The sequence below is a fragment of the Oenanthe melanoleuca genome, chromosome 4A (genome assembly GCF_029582105.1).
Source record: "Oenanthe melanoleuca isolate GR-GAL-2019-014 chromosome 4A, OMel1.0, whole genome shotgun sequence".
Classification (NCBI taxonomy): domain Eukaryota; kingdom Metazoa; phylum Chordata; class Aves; order Passeriformes; family Muscicapidae; genus Oenanthe; species Oenanthe melanoleuca.
The window spans coordinates 1,411,385-1,431,476 of NC_079338.1; the positions used below are offsets into that span (position 1 = coordinate 1,411,385).

At 45.5% G+C, this 20,092-nt stretch overlaps 1 protein-coding gene across 1 annotated transcript in view; it reads left to right on the forward strand.

The window, feature by feature from the left end:
• LOC130253030 (vascular endothelial growth factor receptor kdr-like) overlaps positions 1 to 20,092 on the forward strand; it is a 129,463-nt gene that overhangs the window by 36,380 nt on the left and 72,991 nt on the right. The window contains exons 2-4 of the mRNA XM_056491271.1: positions 1,799 to 1,895; positions 7,663 to 7,865; positions 19,867 to 19,994. Of these exons, the coding sequence (XP_056347246.1) occupies positions 1,799 to 1,895; positions 7,663 to 7,865; positions 19,867 to 19,994 (428 nt within the window). The remainder of the gene's footprint in view (positions 1 to 1,798; positions 1,896 to 7,662; positions 7,866 to 19,866; positions 19,995 to 20,092) is intronic.

The following is a 20,092-nucleotide window of genomic DNA, read 5'->3' on the forward strand; positions in this document are numbered from 1 at the left end:
ATTTTGGGGCTGTTTCTGCCGGTTCTCAGCTCAGGGTGATGCTGCTCCCTGCGTGTGCCATCCTGAGGGTGTTGAGGAACAGCAGCACTTCCCAAATAAATGAAAAAAATGAATGGGAACTGCAGGGCTGGAGCCCCCAGCTGCTCTGCTCCCTCAGAATTCCATGGAATGGCAGCTTGGAGGTGCTAAATAATGTCACACAGAGCCACTGGAGGGATTTTGGGTTGGCCAGACTTCAACTTCTTATTCTGCAAAGGACTTTGGAGATGGAGCAGAGTGCCAGGGGAGGGGGAGAGGGCTGGGTCTGTCTCAGCTCTGGTTCAGAGCCTCAGCCAGAGCCTGTAGGAAGGACCAGAGGCTTCAAGGGCATCCAGCACCGTGGTGTCTGGGCAGGATCCCCTCTGGAATGCTGCATTTTGCTTATAGGAGTGGCAGAAAGGATAATGAAATATAGTTCTTGGTGTAATGGAGAAGCAAAAGAGAGATTTATTTAAAGAAACACTACACTTATATAGGGTAGTTTGTGCAATACAGAATAGAAAAGTCTCATTGGTCCAAGAAGGCAACACCTCTTTGAAATCATGCTTTATGCAAAACATCACATCTCCAGCAGGTGTTTAATCATTGTTATAATTTATTGTCCTTGAGTCCTTGAGCAGCCTGAGAAACCCAAGGATTTTTCCCTGCATCCAACTGGAAGGGCTCTGTGGTGCCATGAGGTTCCTTGGCCTCTGCTGAGCTCCTCCAAGAGCTCCTGGAAGAATCCAGAGCCTCCCAGGTGGGAGTGAGTCACTCCCCACGCTGATGCCAGGCAAAGAGCAACTTACTGAAACCAAGCAGCACAGAGATGAGAGCAGAGAGGTGGGGCTGGGAAAACCACGGCTTCGTGCAGTTCAAAAGTTTCTCTTTGTGCCAGAGATGTGATCTCCCTGTCTGCTGCAGAAAATGCCCGTGCTGGGAGCCCAGTGAGGATTTCTGGCTTACCCAGCTCCAGGAACAGGAGAAAGAAATTTGAAGAGCAGGAGGGGAAAGAAAACACAGCTTTGGAAGTGGAGATCCTTATCAGAGCCTGGCTTCTCCTCTCCTTGATTATGTTACTTTGAATTTGGACAAAACAACCAGCCTGGCCAGCCTCCACTTCTGGTTCTTCTCAGTTTCACTTTCTGAGCATTGTCTCGTTGCAGATGAGCACTCAGGTTGTCCCTGGGGACAGTTCCTGGGTCAGGAGATGATGAGAGAGACTTTGTCACTGCTGTCATTAACAGAGACCTGACAAAATCTCAGATTACCCCTGGAGGATTTCCCCAGCCACTGTGCCCACCGAGCCTGGGGTTCAGCTCAGATGCAGGATTTGGGAATGGCCATTTGGTAAATCCCTGTTTTCAATTTTCCTTTAATATCACAGAGCTGCTCCCCAGAATTATTGTTTTCTCTTCTCTCATTAATTAAAATGTAATGTATGAGCTCACCCATCAAATTATTTCCCATGGACCTGGCTCCTTCCACTTTTCTATGTGTGCAAAATCCTTTTGACACAGATCTGTTCTCCTAAATCTGCAATAATTCAGTAATAAAGCTGGCTCAGAACACTACTGGCACAAATGCAGGTGTCAGAAAAGAGAGGAACAAAGGAAACAAAAACAAACTGAGGGCATCTCCCGACCAAGGATAAATACAGCATTGTGTGGGCCCCCAAATTAGGAACTATTTACAAAACAAAGAGTTTGCCTCGAGTGCATTGTGCTGCCCTGAATAGCTCTCCTAAACTAATGATGATTTCTTTTTTTTTTTGGGTCAGGTCTCGCTGAGGAAGAGCATCTTCAAAAACCAAGGCTGAGCATTTCCAGGGACCAAATCATCATCTCACCAGGAGACACCCTAAAAATAAAATGCTGGTAAGGATTGCTCCAAAAGGTTTTTGTTCTGGTGGGAGGGAGTTGGATGGGCTGTGACAGAGCAGGGAGGGGAGCCTGGGCTCAGCTTGGCCAAATTCTTTGTGTTGTGTTGTTCAGGGGCTCAAAGAAAGCCCTGAGTCAGCTCATGGCTGGAAATCCTCTCTGAAACAGGAGCAGATTCAGCTCCTCACAGCTAAAATCACTCCTCTGCTCCCTGCCCATGAGGAAATGACAAACAAAATCACCAGGAGCTGCCACCTGACCCATCACAGACACTGAAAGACCCAGATGTTTAAACCCAACGTGTTCTTTAAATCAAATTTTACCAGGCCTTGGCACAGTGGGTGGCACCAGCCATGCACGGAGCTGCAGGATTTTGGTGATGGCAGGGAGAGGATGCTCTGGGAATGGGGAAACAGCTGGAAGGAGCAAACCCAGAGCACTGTGCTGTGCCAGAAAACTGAGATGGATGGAGGTGTTACTTGTTCTGAGTGGGATTTTTACACTTCACTACTGCCAGAGGTTGTACCTCAGAGAGTGTTGTAGGAAAAAAGGCTCAAGGCAACGCAAATTCTCACAATTTCTCTCTGTCTCACACACACATTGATTTTACACCTTCTTGCAAGGCTCCCTTGGCTGGAACCACTACCTGGATGGTTTCCTGCAACAGGAGTTACTGAAAACAGTAAAAAGAAAAGCAGTGGGAAGGTGAATCTGAGCTTTAGGTTACACTGACACGTCCCCTTTGATCTTTGTCCCAGACTGTTTAATTCTTTCTTATAATGAAAGGTGAATGGGCTCAGACTGTGTAAATTTGGGATGTCTTCTGGAATGCCAGGCACCTTTTTCCCAAAATCCCTCCAGCTTGCCATGTAGCTTATGAGGTCAGAACAACCTTCCAGTGGTATTTTGGTATTTTTAGCTTGGCAAACAGCAAACATGATGGCAATAAAGTCTGAGCACTCCTTAACATCTCAATGGTGCTCTGCATAAAAACTGTGTGGACTCCAAGTCCCTGGGGTGCCCCAGGCCAATTAAATCAACATTTCCCAGCAGTTCTCCATCCCTCACTTTTTTAATCTGGAGGAGCACCCTACTTTTCTTGTAAATAAATTATTGAGTAATAAATAAATAATTGAAGGAGTTACGAGCACTTCAGTCCCACGTTGCTTTATGGATGCAAAGCAAGAAATCCCCACAGCAGGTCTGAGGAGCACAAAAGGATGTGAGCATGGGGTGTAACATGGGATTTAACACGAGATCAGGGCCTGGAGCACTTCAGCTGCTTGGCTCAGGTGATTCAAAACCCGGGAAGAGAAGGAAAGTGTGATTTCTAAATGCAGGATTCCCTGGATCAGCCCCTCGGGGGATGTCTGCCCTCCTGCCTCCTCTGCCACACTCAGGGGTCAGCTCCTGGAATTCTTGGTGCTTCCAGGGGCATTTGGGCTGTGTGGGGCACAGCACAGGGCAGCAGCCCCAGCACTCTGTGGGAATTTCCACCCTCCCTCCAGCTCCAGGCTATGGAGGTTCTTGGCCAAGATTTCCTGGTTTGTGGCAGTGGGGCCAAAGCTGCTGCTGCCACTCCCCTCTGGCAGAGTCTGAAAATCCCAAATAGCAGCCAAAGGCTTCCCCTTCCACCAGGATAAGGAATGGAGGGGGGAAAGGTTTAAGGAAGCAGAGGTGTGAAATCCCAGTGCTGCCCTGCAGAGCAGAACAGGATGGACACCACAGGGGCTGTGGGTGACAAGGGAGGGACAGGGTGACGTGCTGGGAGCTGTGTCCCCGTGAGAACCGGCTCTGGTGCCAGCAATCCCAGTCCTGGAGCCACCAGTGACGTGGGTAGGGTGGGGACAGAGCTCTGGGGGCTCGGAAGGACAAGGGGAAGCTGCTCTGACGTGGGGTGGGGCTGTCCAGGCCACCAGAGCATCCAAGAGCGAGGGCGAGGCTGCTCAGCAGGGAGGATATTCCCACTTTTCCCACTTTTTTTTTTTTTTGTGCTGGAAATAACCTCAAGAGCTCAGCTCCACGTCCACCTCCTCTGCAGGAAGGCGACAGAGGGGCGGGCAGGAGCCAGGGCCAAGAGGATGTTTGTGGAAATGTCACTGATGTCCTGGCAAACACACTCTGACTGCACCCACTGCAGCCCTGCAGGCCACTGGAGCTCCAGAGCTCTTGGCTCACTGGGAATTTCAGCCAGAGACACACTTTGGGCATTGGCACCTCAGTTCTGGGTCTGTGTTTGGGCTGGTTTTATCACTGGGAATTTCATTTGGGCATTGGCACCTCCATCCTGGGTCAGTGTCTGGGCTGGATTTATCCCTGGGAATTTCATTTGGGCATTGGCACCTCCATCCTGGGTCAGTGTTTGGGCTGGATTTATCCCTGGGAATTTCATTTGGGCACTGCCACCTCAGTCCTGGGTTGGTGTCTCTAGGCTGGATTTATCCCTGGGAATTTCATTTGGGCACTGCCACCTCAGTCCTGGGTTGGTGTCTCTAGGCTGGATTTATCCCTGGGAATTTCATTTGGGCATTGGTAGCTCAGTTCTAGGTCAATGCCTAGGTTGGATTTCTCACTGGGAATTTCATTTGGGCATTGCCACCTCAGTCCTGGGTCAGTGTCTAGGCTGGATTTCTAACTGGGAATTTCACAGATTCACACTTTGGGCATTGCCACCTCATTCCTGGGTTGGTGCATCTAGGCTGGATTTATCCCTGGGAATTTCACAGATTTACACTTTGGTCATTGCCAGCTGAGTTCTGGGTCAGTGTCTGGGCTGGATTTCTCACTGGAATTTCATCTGGGCATTGTCACCTCAGTCCTGGGTTGGTGTCTCTAGACTGGCTTTTTCCCTGGGAATTTCACAGATTCACACTTTGGGTATTGCCACCTCCATCCTGGGTCAGTGTCTGGGCTGGATTTCTCCCTGGGAATTTCATTTGGGCACTGTCACCTCAGTCCTGTCTCTAGGTGTGTCCAGGCTGGATTTCTCCCTGGGAATTTCAGTCAGATTCACATTTTGGAATCCCAGAGCCCTCAGAGGGAGCTCCAGCAGCTCCTGCTGCCATCCTGTGATGCTTCCAGCACACCCAGCTGGACTGAGACCCTGGTGACACCCAGACCCTGATTTTTTGTCCTGAACTCCATGGAATTGCATTTTTCACGAGCTGTCCTCAGAGATCTCATGGGGTGAATGTGCATCCTCTGCCCTCCTGGGTTCATGTTCTGGCTGCTGTCACAAAGGGAATTGGAAAAAATGTGTCCTGAGCAGATATTCCCAGATTTGTAACCTGATTAGTTTCAGACCCTACACAAAAATCAAGACTGAGTCACTGCTGATTAAGCAAGAAAGGTGATGCAAAATTATATAAATATCCTTCTGTCTCCATGCAGGAAAATATACATTAATTTAGCTGTTAAAATATGCAAAATCCTCTGCCTGGGACAAACATATAATTTTATCTGATGCTTTCTAATGTTTGAAGTGCCTAAAACACAGTGTTATAAAAACAAACTTGTGTTCAGGCAGAAGTGTGTTAGAAGAGAAATTCAGCTTTTCTCCAGGAGCTCACTGCAGCTCCCATGGAGTATTTCAGGGATGGGGAGCAGTGTGGGGTGACCCAGCTCAATTTCTGATGGGTGGAAGTGCAAACACCCAACAGCCTTTGCAATTTATTTGGGAATGACGAGGGTAGGAGCACTGGGAATGATTGGCTGGAAAGAAAACTCAGTTTTGGCTGAACTGTAAGAGCTGAAACGAGGATGTGGGACTCCAGACTGGCTCTTTAAGATGCTATTTATTGTATCCAGAGGATACAGCAATTTATGTATTATTTAAAATGCTGTTTATTGTATACAGAGGATACACAATTCACAGGTCATGGGTGACAAGAGCCAAGCCCACAGCTTTTTTAGCATCAGCTGTAGGTTTGTCTGAAGTCACTCTAATTCTGGTTACAATGCATTATATACTTTTCTTTTAATACATAATAACCAATCAATATATTTACAATTTATATTATATTATATTATATTATATTATATTATATTATATTATATTATATTATATTATATTATATTATTATACCTTTAGTATTATTATTTTTTATTTTTAATTTTAATTTTTATTTTTATTTTTATTGCCTATCATAACTACTAACATTACCATATGCATGTTACTATTCTCCAATCACAAAAAGTTAATATGTTCCAGTTTAAGCTAAAAGTTGTTTTTCAGTTTTCTCACAGTAGAAAATTCTAATCATTTTTTTTCAACATTTTAACTTTCCTGTTTGCCTGAGAAAACCTTTTTGCTTGGTAAAAACATCTTTTATTTGAGGTGGATTTATCCTTTGCTCTGAGCTATAAAACCCCTTCCAACTCACATGCTAACATAGCCTTTGCTTTCTAGTTACCCAGTAAGACTGGCTCAGCAATTCTTTTATATCAAAACTTGCTTTCATTTATATTCCTTTTTCAGATTCTACATTCAAAGATCTTTCTGTTATACATAGATATCTGTGAAACTTTTTTGTCAGATCCTCATCCATCCCATCTCTGAGCCCTGTGTGATTTGGGTGTCTGTGCTTGCAGGGAAGCCTTGTCTGTTATAAATACATATCTGTGAAACTTTTTTGTCTTTATCCATCCCAGTTCTGAGCCCTGTGTGATTTGGGTGTGTTATGCTAGCAGTGGAGCCCTGTCTCTTATAAATACTAAATATCTATGAAACTTCTCTGTCAAACCCATCCCTACCTATCCCAGCTGTGAGCCCTGTGTGATATGGGTGTGCTGTGGTGACAATTGAGCCCTGTCTGTTATAAATACATACCTGTGAAACTTTTTTGTCTTTATCCATCCCATCTCTGAGCCCTGTGTGATTTGGGTGTCTATGCAGGGGAGCCTTGTCTGTTATAAATACATATCTGTGAAACTTTTTGTCTTTATCCATCCCAGTTCTGAGCCCTGTGTGATTTGGGTGTCTGTGCTGACAATGTCTGTCATACATACATACCTGTGAAACTTTCAAACCCATCCCAGTACATCCCATCTCTGAGCCCTGTGTGATTTGGGTGTGTTGTGCTGGCAGGGAAGCCCTGGCTGTTATAAATACATATCTGTGAAACTTTTTTTCTTTATCCATCCCAGCTCTAAGCCCTGTTTGATTTGGGTGTCTATGCTGGTTGGGGAGCCTTATCTGTCATAAATACATATCTGTGATTTTTTTTTGTCCTTGTCCATCCCATCCCTGTGTGATTTGGGTGTCTGTGCTGACAATGGAGCCCTGTCTGTTATATATACATATCTGTGAGACTTTCAAACCCATCCCTGTCCATCCCATCTCTGAGCCCTGTGTGATTTGGGTGTCTGTGTGGCAGTGGAGCCCCATCTGTTATACATACATATCTGTGAAACTTTTTTGTCAAATCCATCCCTATCTATCCCAGCTCTGAGCACTGTGTGATTTGGGTGTCTGTGTGGCAGTGGAGCCCTGTCTGTCATACATACATCTGTGAGACTTTCAAACCCATCCCTGTCCATCCCAGCTGTGACCCCTGTGTGATTTGGGTGTGCTGTGGTGACAATTGAGCCCTGTCTGTTATAAATACATATTTGTGAAATTTTTTTGTCCTTATCCATCCCATCCCTGTGTGATTTGGGTGTGCTGTGCTGACAATGGAACACTGTCTGTTACAAATACATACCTGTGAGACTTTCAAACCCATCCCAACCCCGAGCCCTGTGTGATTTGGTGTCTGTGTGGCAGGGGAGCCCCGTCTGTGAGCTGGCAGCTGAGGGATGACAACCCCCGTGTCACCGTCAGCGCCTGCCGCGATGTCCCCGGGCTGAGCTGCAGCCAGCTCATCCTCAGGAGAGCCATGGCCAACGACACTGGCTACCTCAGCTGTGCCCCCAGCAGCACCCCCGAGCACCAGGGACCCGTGGCCAGGATCTATGTCTTTGTCCAAGGTAAGAATTCCACTTTTTAAATTGTGCATGAAGCTCCACCTCTCCTCTGGCCCAGGAGGAAGCAGCAGTGTTGCTGGATGCTGCTGGGAACCAGGGAAAAAGCAGCCTTGGAGCCTTGAGTTTCTCAGGCTTCACAAGGAAAAGAAATTATAACAATGATTAAACACCTGCAGGGTGTGTGAGAAACCTGTCAGTGTCTCGTTTTTTTTTGCATAAGGCATGTTTTCAAAAAGGTGTTGCCTTCTTGGACCAATGAGCCTTTTCTATTTTGTTTTTTCACATACTACCCTATATAAAGTGTAGTGTTTCTTTAAATAAAGCCCTCTCTTCTCTCAGCAGCTCTTTTTATGCATGTGAAATATAAATATAAAATAATAATGTATATGATGTATTTATATAGAAAATATAAATTAGATATAGTAGGACCCACAGCTGGTCTGTGGGTTAGAGAGGGTTAATGAATTAACTTTGTTTTGAGAAGTGTTCTCTAAGAAACCAAGAAGAGAAGAAGGAGAAGAAGAAGATAACTAGGGGGAAAAACCCCACAGCTGTGGAAAGCATTTTCTGAAAGGTCCTGGGAAGAACAGGGGTGGAGAACTTTCCACCAATGATTGTTATGTTGACTAATTGTGACCAAGAAGAAAGTGAAAACTGTGTAGAGGGTATAAAAGACAGTGAGATCTTCTGTGCCTTTTGTGTGTCACACCTGCCTCTACAGCCACAAATATAAAATAGAAATCTTCTGGGTATTCATGGCAGGTGGGTTTTCATGGCAGCTGGATTCTCAGGGACAGGGATGTGAGAACCTGTAATGGTGGTGGTGTTTTCTGCCACTTAATTAGTGCTTTGTTTGGAGTCTCTTCTGTTTTCACTCAGAGCTAGGATTCAAAAACACATGAAGAAAACTAATTTTTTTGTGTTCGGGCTTGGTTGTTAACTAAATTTTAAAATTAAAAGTACAGAAAGTTCAGCAACACTTCCAGCTAAAAGTGAGCAAAATGGAGGTGAATTTAGCTAGTTAAGAGGTCTCTTAAAGTTAAACAGTCTAATAGAGAAATAACACCTATATTATTTATATGTTTAACCCAATAACTAAATTCTGTGACTCTCAGGGCAGCACTAAATGTCCAATCAGAAATTACTACTTGAAACCATGAAGAAGATGAACACCTAAAGAGACCCCACCCAAAATCCTCCATCTTGTCCCATACCTGTTACTTATTACAAACCCCTCAAATTTAAAACTCTTCACTGTGAGAAAGCAAAGCACACACTTCTATTTAACTGCACACCCGTGATTTTAACTTCATTACTTAAATTTGGAAGCCTTTTCCAAGGCCTCAGGTCAAAAGCAGTGTTCTCCAGGGGGTCAGTGCCAGAAAGCACAGAAAGCTCCAAAAAAAAGGGTTTTGGGACCCAACAAGAACCAGAGATTATCCATCCTGTTAATTTCCAGGATTTGAAAGGTGGATTGCCCCACCAGTTTAGTGTCCCAGGATACAGATGTTTCCTTCAGCATCCTTTCCTTTTAAGACTAAATTCTTCAATCCTAAAGGGTTTTGCTGTCTCAGTGCTTTTCCAAAGATTCATCCTGAATGCCCAAGCCCTTTCTCTTTCCCTTCCTCCCCAGGCATGGACCTTCCCAACAGGATTCTTTGTAATTCCTCCCCTCCTACACATTTGTCCTTACATCTGTGAGACATTCCTAGCAGAGCTGGGTGACTTCACTGGACATATTTTACTGTAAAAAGTGTCCCATTGCTCATTTTTGTTCCCTTTGAGCTGCTTCTCTCCCACGTGTCAGAATCACTGAGTTCACATCCAGGAACAAATGGAAGCAGGAACTTCAGAGGAGCATGATCCTCTGTGTTAAAATCAACACAATTATTGAGCACCCATTCCAATAATGGGAATTTTTGTTAGAATATTCCCCCCAAAATGCTGAGGTTTTTTTTCAAATCTACTTGACAAATGCATTACTAAACACTGAATCATCCTGGATCTTCCAAGCTGAGACTGTGACTCCTCAGATGAAGGGTTTGACTTTTAGTGCTTTGAATAGGGGATGACATGAATTTTTCTGGTGCTGGACAGGCTCAGCCTTCACTTCCCCACAAATACTCATGTGGATGGATTAATTTCATTTTCCCAGTAAATGCAAAATTGTGGTTCTTTGAATCCTCTTACACAAATGCTGCAGAGGCAGTGAGTTTGTCTGCTGGTATTTGATGAGTGCTGCAAACCCACGCCTCCAGAAAACACAAATCTCTGCTGGCAGCTCTGACTCAGGGTGGTGAACCAACACAAGGAGTGATTTCCATCTCCCAGGGGACTCTGATATGCCCACACAGCTAAATTCAGCTTTTGCACCTCCAGGTGAACACACCTGCTCCATTCATGACCCTTTCCTGCCTGCTGCACACAGTCCCTTTTTACCCTTATCCTGCTTTCCCAGCAAGTTTTCCTTCAATTGCAAAGTGGCTTTTTGGCATTACTTCTTAGTTCCTGAAGTCTTTTTTTTTTTTTCTCCCTTTCTATTTCCTCTCTCTGTTTTTTTCTTGGTGCTCTGGTTGCTTTATCCACCCTGGTTCTTGTGCTGAGCTGTTTCCTTTTCCCATTAAACCCAGCTCTGATGCCCCAGGTCCAACATTGTTAACCCAGCCTGTCCCACACTCCAGGAAACTCAATTTTCTGTCCAGGTTCAGTGCCCTGGCTGAATACCCAACCCTTCATTAGTGGCAGGAGCACGTGCAGGAAATGTTGTGGCTCTTTTGGGACTGCCTGAGCACTTTCCTGAAGAAAATATCCCAAATTATGAAATGCCTCGCTGGGGATGCTCTTGGAACAGAGCTGATCTTAAAAAAAAAAAAAAATGGCAGGATGTCCTCCTGCTTGCCAAGGTTCTCCTGAAAAACAGCACAAAAATCACCCTCTCAGGTGCACTTTAATTGTGTCCCACGTCCTCCCTGCTCTAAAAGCTCTTACTCAGACTCCTGTGCTTGAAAAGCCATGGAAGGAAAAGTGGGTGGAAAATCCTCTGGCTTTCTCTGTGTAGCCCAAAGCAGAAGCTGCAGGTTCCTGCTGGGATCTGCCCTGCCAGGCTGAGGAAGCTGCTTGGCCCTGAGAATACATATATAAATATGTATTTATACCTGAGCGTGGGTCTGTCCTCTTCCTGCCATTCAGCTCCTGTGGATATTTGCTGGAAGGCAGCAGCCTGTCCTGGGGACCAGGAAACTGCTCTGCACTCCTCCAACACGAATTTCAGACACTGAGAAACCCATCAGCTGCCTCCAAGTGAGGGAGCTTGCAGGAGTCTTTGTGTCAGGATAGAGGTCACCAGGGACCAAACTCATTCAGTCTATTTGCTAAAAGTTACATATATGCAGTTTATTGTAAAAGGCCCTGCTAAGAGCTGCCAGTGCAGCCCAGAGCAGGACAAAGAGATAAAAAAGAGAAAGGGCAATGGGATAAAAGGATGGTGGGGTAAGAGAAGAGGGAGAGAGGAAGAGCAGGAGGGAGGTAAGAGAGGGGTAAGAAGAGAGTGATTTCCCTTTTACAATACAATAAATCTTCTTCCATGATGAATATTCTAATTTCCACTAACCAATGTAATACAAGATACAAATTCTGTAGCATTTACATAGAGCCTATAGGAATCCTTATATTACCATAGTGTGTTACACTTTAAAAGCTGCTCTTTGGGCCTTTGGAGTTGCTCTCTGGCCGAGGGCATTGTTCAATCAAGAGGGGATTACCTTCAGGGGCCATCCTATTGTTTCATGGTTATTCAGTAACTAAGGCTTGGCATCTCCAACGTGCCTTTCATTTCAATCTCGTTCATGGTTTCCATATTCCCAGAATCTGAGCTTTCATATTTGTAAGATTTTCCTGTTTCATCTTTCCCAGCAGGAGCTCACAGGTCCTGGCAGGGGTGAGGCCCAAGGCTCATCTCTGTGGATGTTTTGTGGGGAGAGCAGCTTGTCCTGCTGGAGCATCTCCCTGCTGCTGAGCTGCAGGGAAGGGCAGGACTCTGCCCTGCTGTACAGGGAGCGAGGAGAGCTGCTCCAGGGTGGAATCACACCAGCCACAGCCCCATCAGCCCCATCCCTTCCCCGCCCTGAGAAACCCAGAGAGCCCCTCAGATGAGATCACATTTTGCTTCTGATGCTCTTTGAAGCTGATTCCTGCCTCCTTAATCCTCTTGACAGTTTGCAGAGATAATCCAAAAGTGAGAAGCAGCACCGCAGGGCTGGGGTGACAGCTTTGGGCTGGCTTTTCCCAAGATATCACCAGTGGGAACAGAGCTGGAGCTGCATTTCTTCCTCCTTGGAGGCTTCAGATTTGCTGCCAGAGCTGGGCCAGCTGAGATAGGCAGCTGCTGAGTGTGTGCCCTGCAGATAAAGCTGTGTCCCTGTCCCACAGCTGGGGGAGCACAGGCTGTGCCCTGGGCAGGAGCCTGGAGCATCCAGGCGCTGCACCCAAGGGAAAAGCAGGATTCTTCCAGCTCTGAATCATTCTGTGTCTTCAAATCTCACTTGAAAGCAGAGGAGATTTGTGGGATGTGATGAGTGACAGCCCAGCACCAAGAGAGGGTCCCTCCTCGTGGATGGAGAATTTCCAAATGAAAGCCCAAAGGCCAAAATCACACTCACTTCCCCACTGCTTCCTGCCTGCTTTTCATCCACTCAGCAGCTGCTAATTGCTGAGCCTTCCCCAAGGTGGGAGATCTCTTCTTAATGGGACTTCAGGTGAAGCTGGGAGAAAAAGAAATCTGGTGGGGGAGTCAGAATTTATAAATTTTTCTGCTGCTTGAAACATCATTCCAGACTAAAAACATGGAGGCTTCTTTTTCCGTGGTGTTTTGTTGGGATTTTTGAAAAATAAATCTTTCCATTTGCCTTCATTTGCTTGGCAGCAAAGAAGCATTTTGCCTCTACAGTTTTTGAAGTTAACACTTTTTAGAGTAATATTTTTTTTCCTCTGCAAATATTCCTGTGTTTCTAACAGTAATCTCCAGGGGAAGAATGCATTTCATTTTGACCAAAACAGAATGCTTCATGTTGACTCAGAATGGCTTCTGGGGGTTTTGCAGTCACTTTTGTTTTGCCTAAAGAGAAAATATTCTGCCTGCTGTTTAATCTAAACATTCCACCACCAATCCTTTTCGTTGGCCTGCAAAATTGAAAGGTCTTTTATTTTCAAAGATCCAGTTTCAAAACAAGTGCCTTTATGGGAGTTTCTCCTGTACCTGGAGGAGCTTTGATGGTCACCAGGGGGAATTCAGCAGGCCAGGCTGTTTCCTTGTGATGATTTCCAAAATGCTCTGCCCGAGTGTCACCACTGCTAATGCTGCTGTTATTGTAAAGAACAGGTTAGAAACCTCCTCTCGCTGCTTTTTGACCTTGATGAAGACAAACTTCCCGGGGATTATGTCAAAATATGAACTTAAAGAACCTGTGAAGCTCTGACCAGGCTCCCCAGCTTAGGTAGGGCTGAGTGAAGAAAATAAGTGGAGAGGGAATTATCTTTATCTGGAACAAAGAGAGAGGCAAAATGAGGATGTTGAGGAATTTCACGGACATGAACAGCCGTGAATGGCTGTCCCCAAAGGCCACTTAGTGCTCATCATCCTGGCAGCACCTGGAGGGAGAGGAGATGTCAGCTCCAGGGCTTGGGGTGTGAGATAAATACCACGAGACCAATCGCTGTCACGGTGCAGGAATGAACAGACCCCAGACCCTGTGTTAAATCTGCTCTGTGCGTGTGTCAGGAGGAGGTTTCAGAGGCACGGGAAGGAAATAAGGAGCTGTAGGGGAGACTGAACATACAGCATGCAGAGTGCAGTGCTGAGGGGGTTAAATCCCAAATCAGGCAGGATGGGATGGCTCTGAGAGGGGGATGCAGGTGAGAGCCCTGGAGAGAGGTCCCTGTTCTGCAGGGGACACTGAACTAAGGGCAGGTGACACAGGGAGTCCTGGATCTGTGTCCTGGATCTGTGACCAGGATTTGTGACCTGGATCTGTGACCAGGATTTGTGACCTGGATCTCTAACCTGGATACGTGTCCTGATCTATGTCCTGGATCTGTGACCTGATCTGTGCCCAGGATTTGTGACCTGGATCTGTAACCTGGATATGTGACCTGGATCTGTGACCTTGATCTGTAACCTGGATCTGTGTCCAGGATTTGTGACCTTGATCTGTGTCCTGGATCTGTGACTTGGATCTGTGACTTGGATCTGTGTCCAGGATTTGTGACCTGGATCTGTAACCTGGATCTGTGTCCTGATCTGTGTCCTGGATCTGTAACTTGGATCTGTGACCTGGATCTGTGTCCAGGATTTGTGACCTGGATCTGTGACCTGGATCTGTAACCTGGATTTGTGTCCAGGATCTGTGTCCTGATCTGTGACCTTGATCTGTGTCCTGATCTGTGTCCTGGATCTGTAACCTGGATCTGTGTCCTGGATCTGTGACCTGGATCTGTAACCTGGATCTGTGTCCTGGATCTGTGTCCTGGATCTGTGTCCAGGATTTGTGACCTGGATCTGTGTCCTGGATATGTGACCTTGATCTGTGCCCTGAATCTGTGACCTGGATCTGTGTCCTGGATCAGTGTCATGATCTCTGTCCTGATCTGTGACCTGGATCTGTGTCCTGGGTCTGTGTCCAGGATTTGTGTCCTGGATCTGTCCTGGATCTCTGTCCTGATCTGTGTCCTGATTTGTGTCCTGGATCTGTGTCCTGGATCTCTGTCCTGATCTGTGTCCTGGATGTGTCCTGGATCTGTCCTGTGTCCTGATTTGTGTCCTGGATCTGTGTCCTGACCTGTGTCCTGATCCATGTCCCACACCTGTGTCCCAGACCTGTGTCCTGCTGCCACTGTGGAGCTGTGAGGGCACAGCTGAGATTGCCCAGCTGAGCTGGAAGGACCCTCCCAAAACTCACCTCGAGCAGCAATTAATCACCTCCTGGACACCACGAGCATCTAAACACAAAGGGCTTTGCTGCCTGAAGGAAAACAAAGTTATTGTGGATGTCTGAGCTGCTTTTGTGTGTTCTGAGAGCCAGGGCAGCCCCTTGCTGATGAGCCCCCAGCTTGCTCCAGCTCTTGTCTTTCTTCACAAGTAATGAGCTTTGCACCCCCCAGTAAATAATTTTTTTAAATTATCCTCTGGGAATCGCTGGGTGTTTCTCTCTGGGTGAGATTCACAGGGCATTTCACCTTCCCAGCTCGGGAGGAGCAGATGTGCCAAGCCACAGGGAAATGCTCAGTTTGCATCCAGGGTTTCTTGGCTGAGGCATTTCCCCTCAGAGCTCGGTGACAACACCTGCATTTCCCATGCCACAGCTCTCCAGACTGCAACACTTGAGTGCCACTGATTTACACCACCTGGAACTGGAGATCTTCCTCCAGGCTGGGGTTATCATTTTTAAAGAAAAGTGACCCTGCCCCCTTTGTTTCACGAAGTTCTGTCTCTGAGAGGCTTTTTTACAAGGAGCTAACTGATTGCTGGTGGACTGGAGGTGGTGAGTGTGCCTGTGGAGCTGGCAGTGACACTCCTGATGTTCCAGCAGATCATTTTTCCACGGCACTGTCAGCCTGAACTGCTGAGGGGTTCCAAGAAGGATCCATTTTTCTGCCTGCACAAACCATAACAAAGGTATCAGCTGGCAGCTGATTAGCTCAGGGTTTATCCTTTGCCATTCTGTCAGCCCCAAAGCTGAGCCACTTTGTGTTTGCTTATCTGCCAAGAGAGCAGTCCAGCTGCCTGGAAAGTGCTGGAAAGCTTCTCCTTCCCAATGGCTCTGCCTTGCTCCTGCTCAGGAGGGGTTTGGAGCAGCACACACAAGGTTTGAGCTCTTCTCCATGTCCTGGGATGTGAGGTTGAGACCTTCAGTGCTTTAGGCACCAACTCTCGAGCTCTTAGGCTCTTACCCTGAGCTCTTGGCTCTTACTTCATCAGGTTATCTTAAATAAGCAAAGCAGCTAGTAGTTAAAAAGGTTATTTATTACAAAGCACATCAGTCTCGAGAGGCAGTGGCAAAAAGCAATGGCAAGAGCAGATGGCTAAAAACCCTGGCAAAAGCTAAAGGCTAAAATCTCCCCAGTACAAACTCTTATACAGGATTTTTCCAACAAGCTCAGACACAAACTCAGACCACCACTCCTTAACCTATTAGAATTCCAGTTTCTTAGCACACCAGGTTGTATATAGAACTACTCATGCAATCTATCTTGTTCTATCTAAAAAATGTCAGCAATATTCTTATTCTTATAGTTCTATTATGTCTAAGTCCTGTCTGCAGCTGTGGGCCTGGAGCCTCCCCTGAAGATTTCAGTGTGTTTCAACCTTCACTAGAACTCACTCTGCCACTGAGGCATTTTAAACCTGTCACTTATTAAAAGCATCAGTATCACCCTAAAACTTACTGACTTACTAACTTAAATGTTTACTTTATGTGTGAGAGGCTTAATATATTCCATCCATCCCAAAGCTTTAATTCAATCCCTGCACTCTGATTTCTCTCTGAAGGATTCAGAGAATCCCCCAACTCACTGACTCCAACTCTGGGGCTCTTTGGGGCTTCATGGCTGAGACACTCGAGGCTGTCCCACCCCTGGAAGTGTCCAAGGCCAGGCTGGATGGAGCTTGGAGCAAGCTGGGATGGAGGGAGGGGTCCCACTGTGGAACTGGATGGGATTTAACTTCCATTAATCCCATTAAAGTTCCATTTAATCACATTCTGGGATTCTATGGCATTGTTTTTTTTTCCTTTTTAGGGAGGGAAACAAAGCCTGGGACAGACCCAGGTGCTTGACCTTCCCCTGCAGCTGCCTGGCCCTGTCACTGCAGGGTCACTGTCCCCTGAGGGCCAGAGCACAGCCCTCACCCCAGGAGCTGAAATCACACAATATTCCAGGCTGGAAGGGACCCCCAGGATCATGGATCCAGCTTTTAATTGAATGGCTCAAACAGGGACCAAAACCTTGGCTTTATTACCCTTTATTACCCTAATCCCAGTGGCTCCCACAGGTACCCACCCACAAATATCCCACCCACAAATATCCCACCCACAAAAATCCCATCCATAGGTATCCACCCACAAATATCCCACCCACAAATATCCCATCCATAGGTATCCACTCACAAATATCCCACCCACAGGTGTCTCCACCTGTTCAAGAGCTCTGATATTCCAGTTGGACACAGGGAGGGAAAAACCCTCTCATAGGCAGAGAATTATCCAGGCTTGGGTATCAACTGGACAAAGCAGATAACACAAATTACTGAGATAACAAAAATCATTGAGATAAGTCACTGAGATAACACAAATCACAGCCATCTGCTCTAGGACACCCCACTGGCTTAGCAAAGAGGAGAACCCATAAAACAGAAAACCTTTTTCCCCTATTTTTTGGTAAACCCATAAAACAGAAAACCTTTTTCCCCTATTTTTTGGTGAACCTATAAAACAGAAAACCTTTTCCCCCTATTTTTTGGTGAACCTATAAAACAGAAAACCTTTTTTCTCTATTTTTGGTAAATCCATAAACCAGAAAACCTTTTTCCCCTATTTTTTGGTGAACCCATAAAACAGAAAAAACTTTTTCTCTATTTTTTTGGTGAACCCATAAAACAGAAAAAACTTTTTCTTTATTTTTGGTGAACCCATAAAACAGAAAACCTTTTTCTCTATTTTTGGTGAACCCATAAAACAGAAAATATTTTTCTCTTTTTTTTTTTTTTTGTTTTTAACAGAGTGAGAATGATGCCCAGGAGACCCAACACCCACGAGTGATTAACAACCACAGCAGCTGAATCCATCCTTCCCTTTTCCCAACCTTTATCACCCACAAACTGCCTCTTGCTGCTGTTCAATGATTGATTTTAAGATGCCATCAAGATTTCACAGAGTGAATGTAGAATGCCAGATTTATCTAGTTTGGCTTCCAGTTCAGGTTGTAGCTTATCTGGGACAGTTTATCTGCAGCCCCTGGTTGGCCATGTGGAAATTCAGGAGCAGGCTGCTATTAAAAATCAATTAGGGCTGAAATACAGCTTGTCACATGCCCTGTAAATCCCTGCTCCCTTCCCTTAGCTGGATCAGCAGCACCAAACCTGTCCTATTTGCAGCTAGGAAAAGGTAGATTAATTTTAGGTCTCTTGTGAATCAGAAAAGTTGGTACAGATGAGTCTTGGAGCTTGGGAAAGATGGCGGAGAATGGGGTTAAATAATTGTATTTTTTTTCTGAGCAGGAAATATTTTTGAGGTATTTTATTCTCCTTTGACTAAGATGCATCAATCATTGCACAGTCCAATATTTTCCTGCACTTTAGGATTATTTCATATTTGCTTTGCTGCCTTCTTTTGATTTGTGTTACTTCTTAAGCAAACAGTGACATTCTGAAATTCTTTCTGAAAATACTGTCAGAGCTAGTTTTAAATTTAGTGCTTCCACCTTTTCAGTCAAAACTGGATCCTGATTTGTGAATAGTTTGGTATCAGGAAGCTCCTTTTTTTTCCCAGCCAATTTCCTCTTGGCTTGTATCTTTATCCATCATCCATCCATCCATCCATCCATCCATCCATCCATCCATCCATCCATCCCATATCCTTTTTCATCCATCCCATGCCCTTTTCCATCTCCTGTCACATGGCACATTCTTTGTTCTTTCCTTTTTCCCACAATACAAGAAAGAATTGTGGTTACATTTCCCCTGACACCTTTTTGCACTTTGTTGCAAATACACAAAATTCTACTTTTTCTGCTTTTTCCTATCACAGATAACCCAAAGATCTTCTTTTAATTACCCAGTGTCTTCTTTTAATTAGAATAAAAATAAAAATAAAAATATTGCCACATTTGATAGCTCCCAGTGTGGCTCAACTGGAGAGAAGACTGCAGAAGGATTAAACAGCTCAGGGATGACCACTAAACACATTTTAATAATGTGACTCAACAGGAGAATTTAGCAATTTTGGGAAAGTGCACGAGACACTGGACTGGAGTAGAAATATTTCCTATTTGTTTTGGGGCTTGGACCAAGCTACAAAGTTGTGGTTCAAAGATCAGGTTTCTCAGCTCAAGGCTTGATTAGAACCAGGGCCTGCCTGACCAGAAAGTTCAGATGTGTATCTGAAACTTCCTAACTATGGGGAGATTAGAGATTTGATGTTTTAATTCAAATTAATCTCTCTCACATAACCTTTCCTGCAATGCCCTTACACCAAAGCACAGCCAGAATAAACCAAGAAAATCAGGCATGGAAAGACAGCACTAGAAATTAGAGAAATCACCCAGATTTGGGGTTTTTATGTGCCTTGGGTGCAGAGGTTGTGTCCATACACACAAATCCCACTTTTTTTTTTTTTTTTTTTTTTTTTTTTCACAGTGCCCTGAGTGCCTCTTGTAAAACCACCACCACCATCATCATCATCATCTCACTCGTGGCCTTTCTGTCACACACACAGCTCCAAACAACACTTTCTGCCCTCCTGGTGAAGCCCCTGGGTTTTTTTCTCTGCTGAAGACAAAATTCCCAGTTCTCAGAGCTGAGATGGAGCTCAGCCCCCTCCAAAGGCAGCAGGGCCACTCTGCTGTGTCCACCCCTGCTTGGTGTGGTGGGAGTGAAACTGGGCTGGGCTGTGGGGCAGCTCTGCTGATTACCTGAGGATTAATTCCAGGTGATAACATTTGGGAATTTCCATGACATTCCTTAAGCAAAGGCTGAAATCCATATTGATATCCCCAGGTGAAGGACAGGAGGGCTCCCAAATCCCAGAAATATCTTGAGCTGGCAATCCATGAATGCCATGTCCCATTCTGGGCAATTTCTGGAGGAACATGGGGCTAAATCCAAGGAATTGCTCATTGGTTTTAACCCCTGTGTGACAGTGGCAGGATGTCACTGGATGTCCTGACCCCATGGAGCCTTTCTGGGCAGCTCAATTCTCACACTGAACTTTCCAAATCCTTGTTCTTTTCCCTGCAGACTACAGGAACCCGTTTGTGGAGATGCACAAGGAGCACCCTGCCATCATCTACATCATGGATGATAAGAAAACAGTGGTGGTGCCCTGCAGGGTCACCTCACCAGACATCAGACCCAAGCTCACCCAGGTAAGAGGTGGATTCAAGGTCTGGGCTTCCAACAAAGTGAGGAAAAACACAAACTTAATTATTTGATAAGATACTTACTGCTAAGATGTGATCTAAGA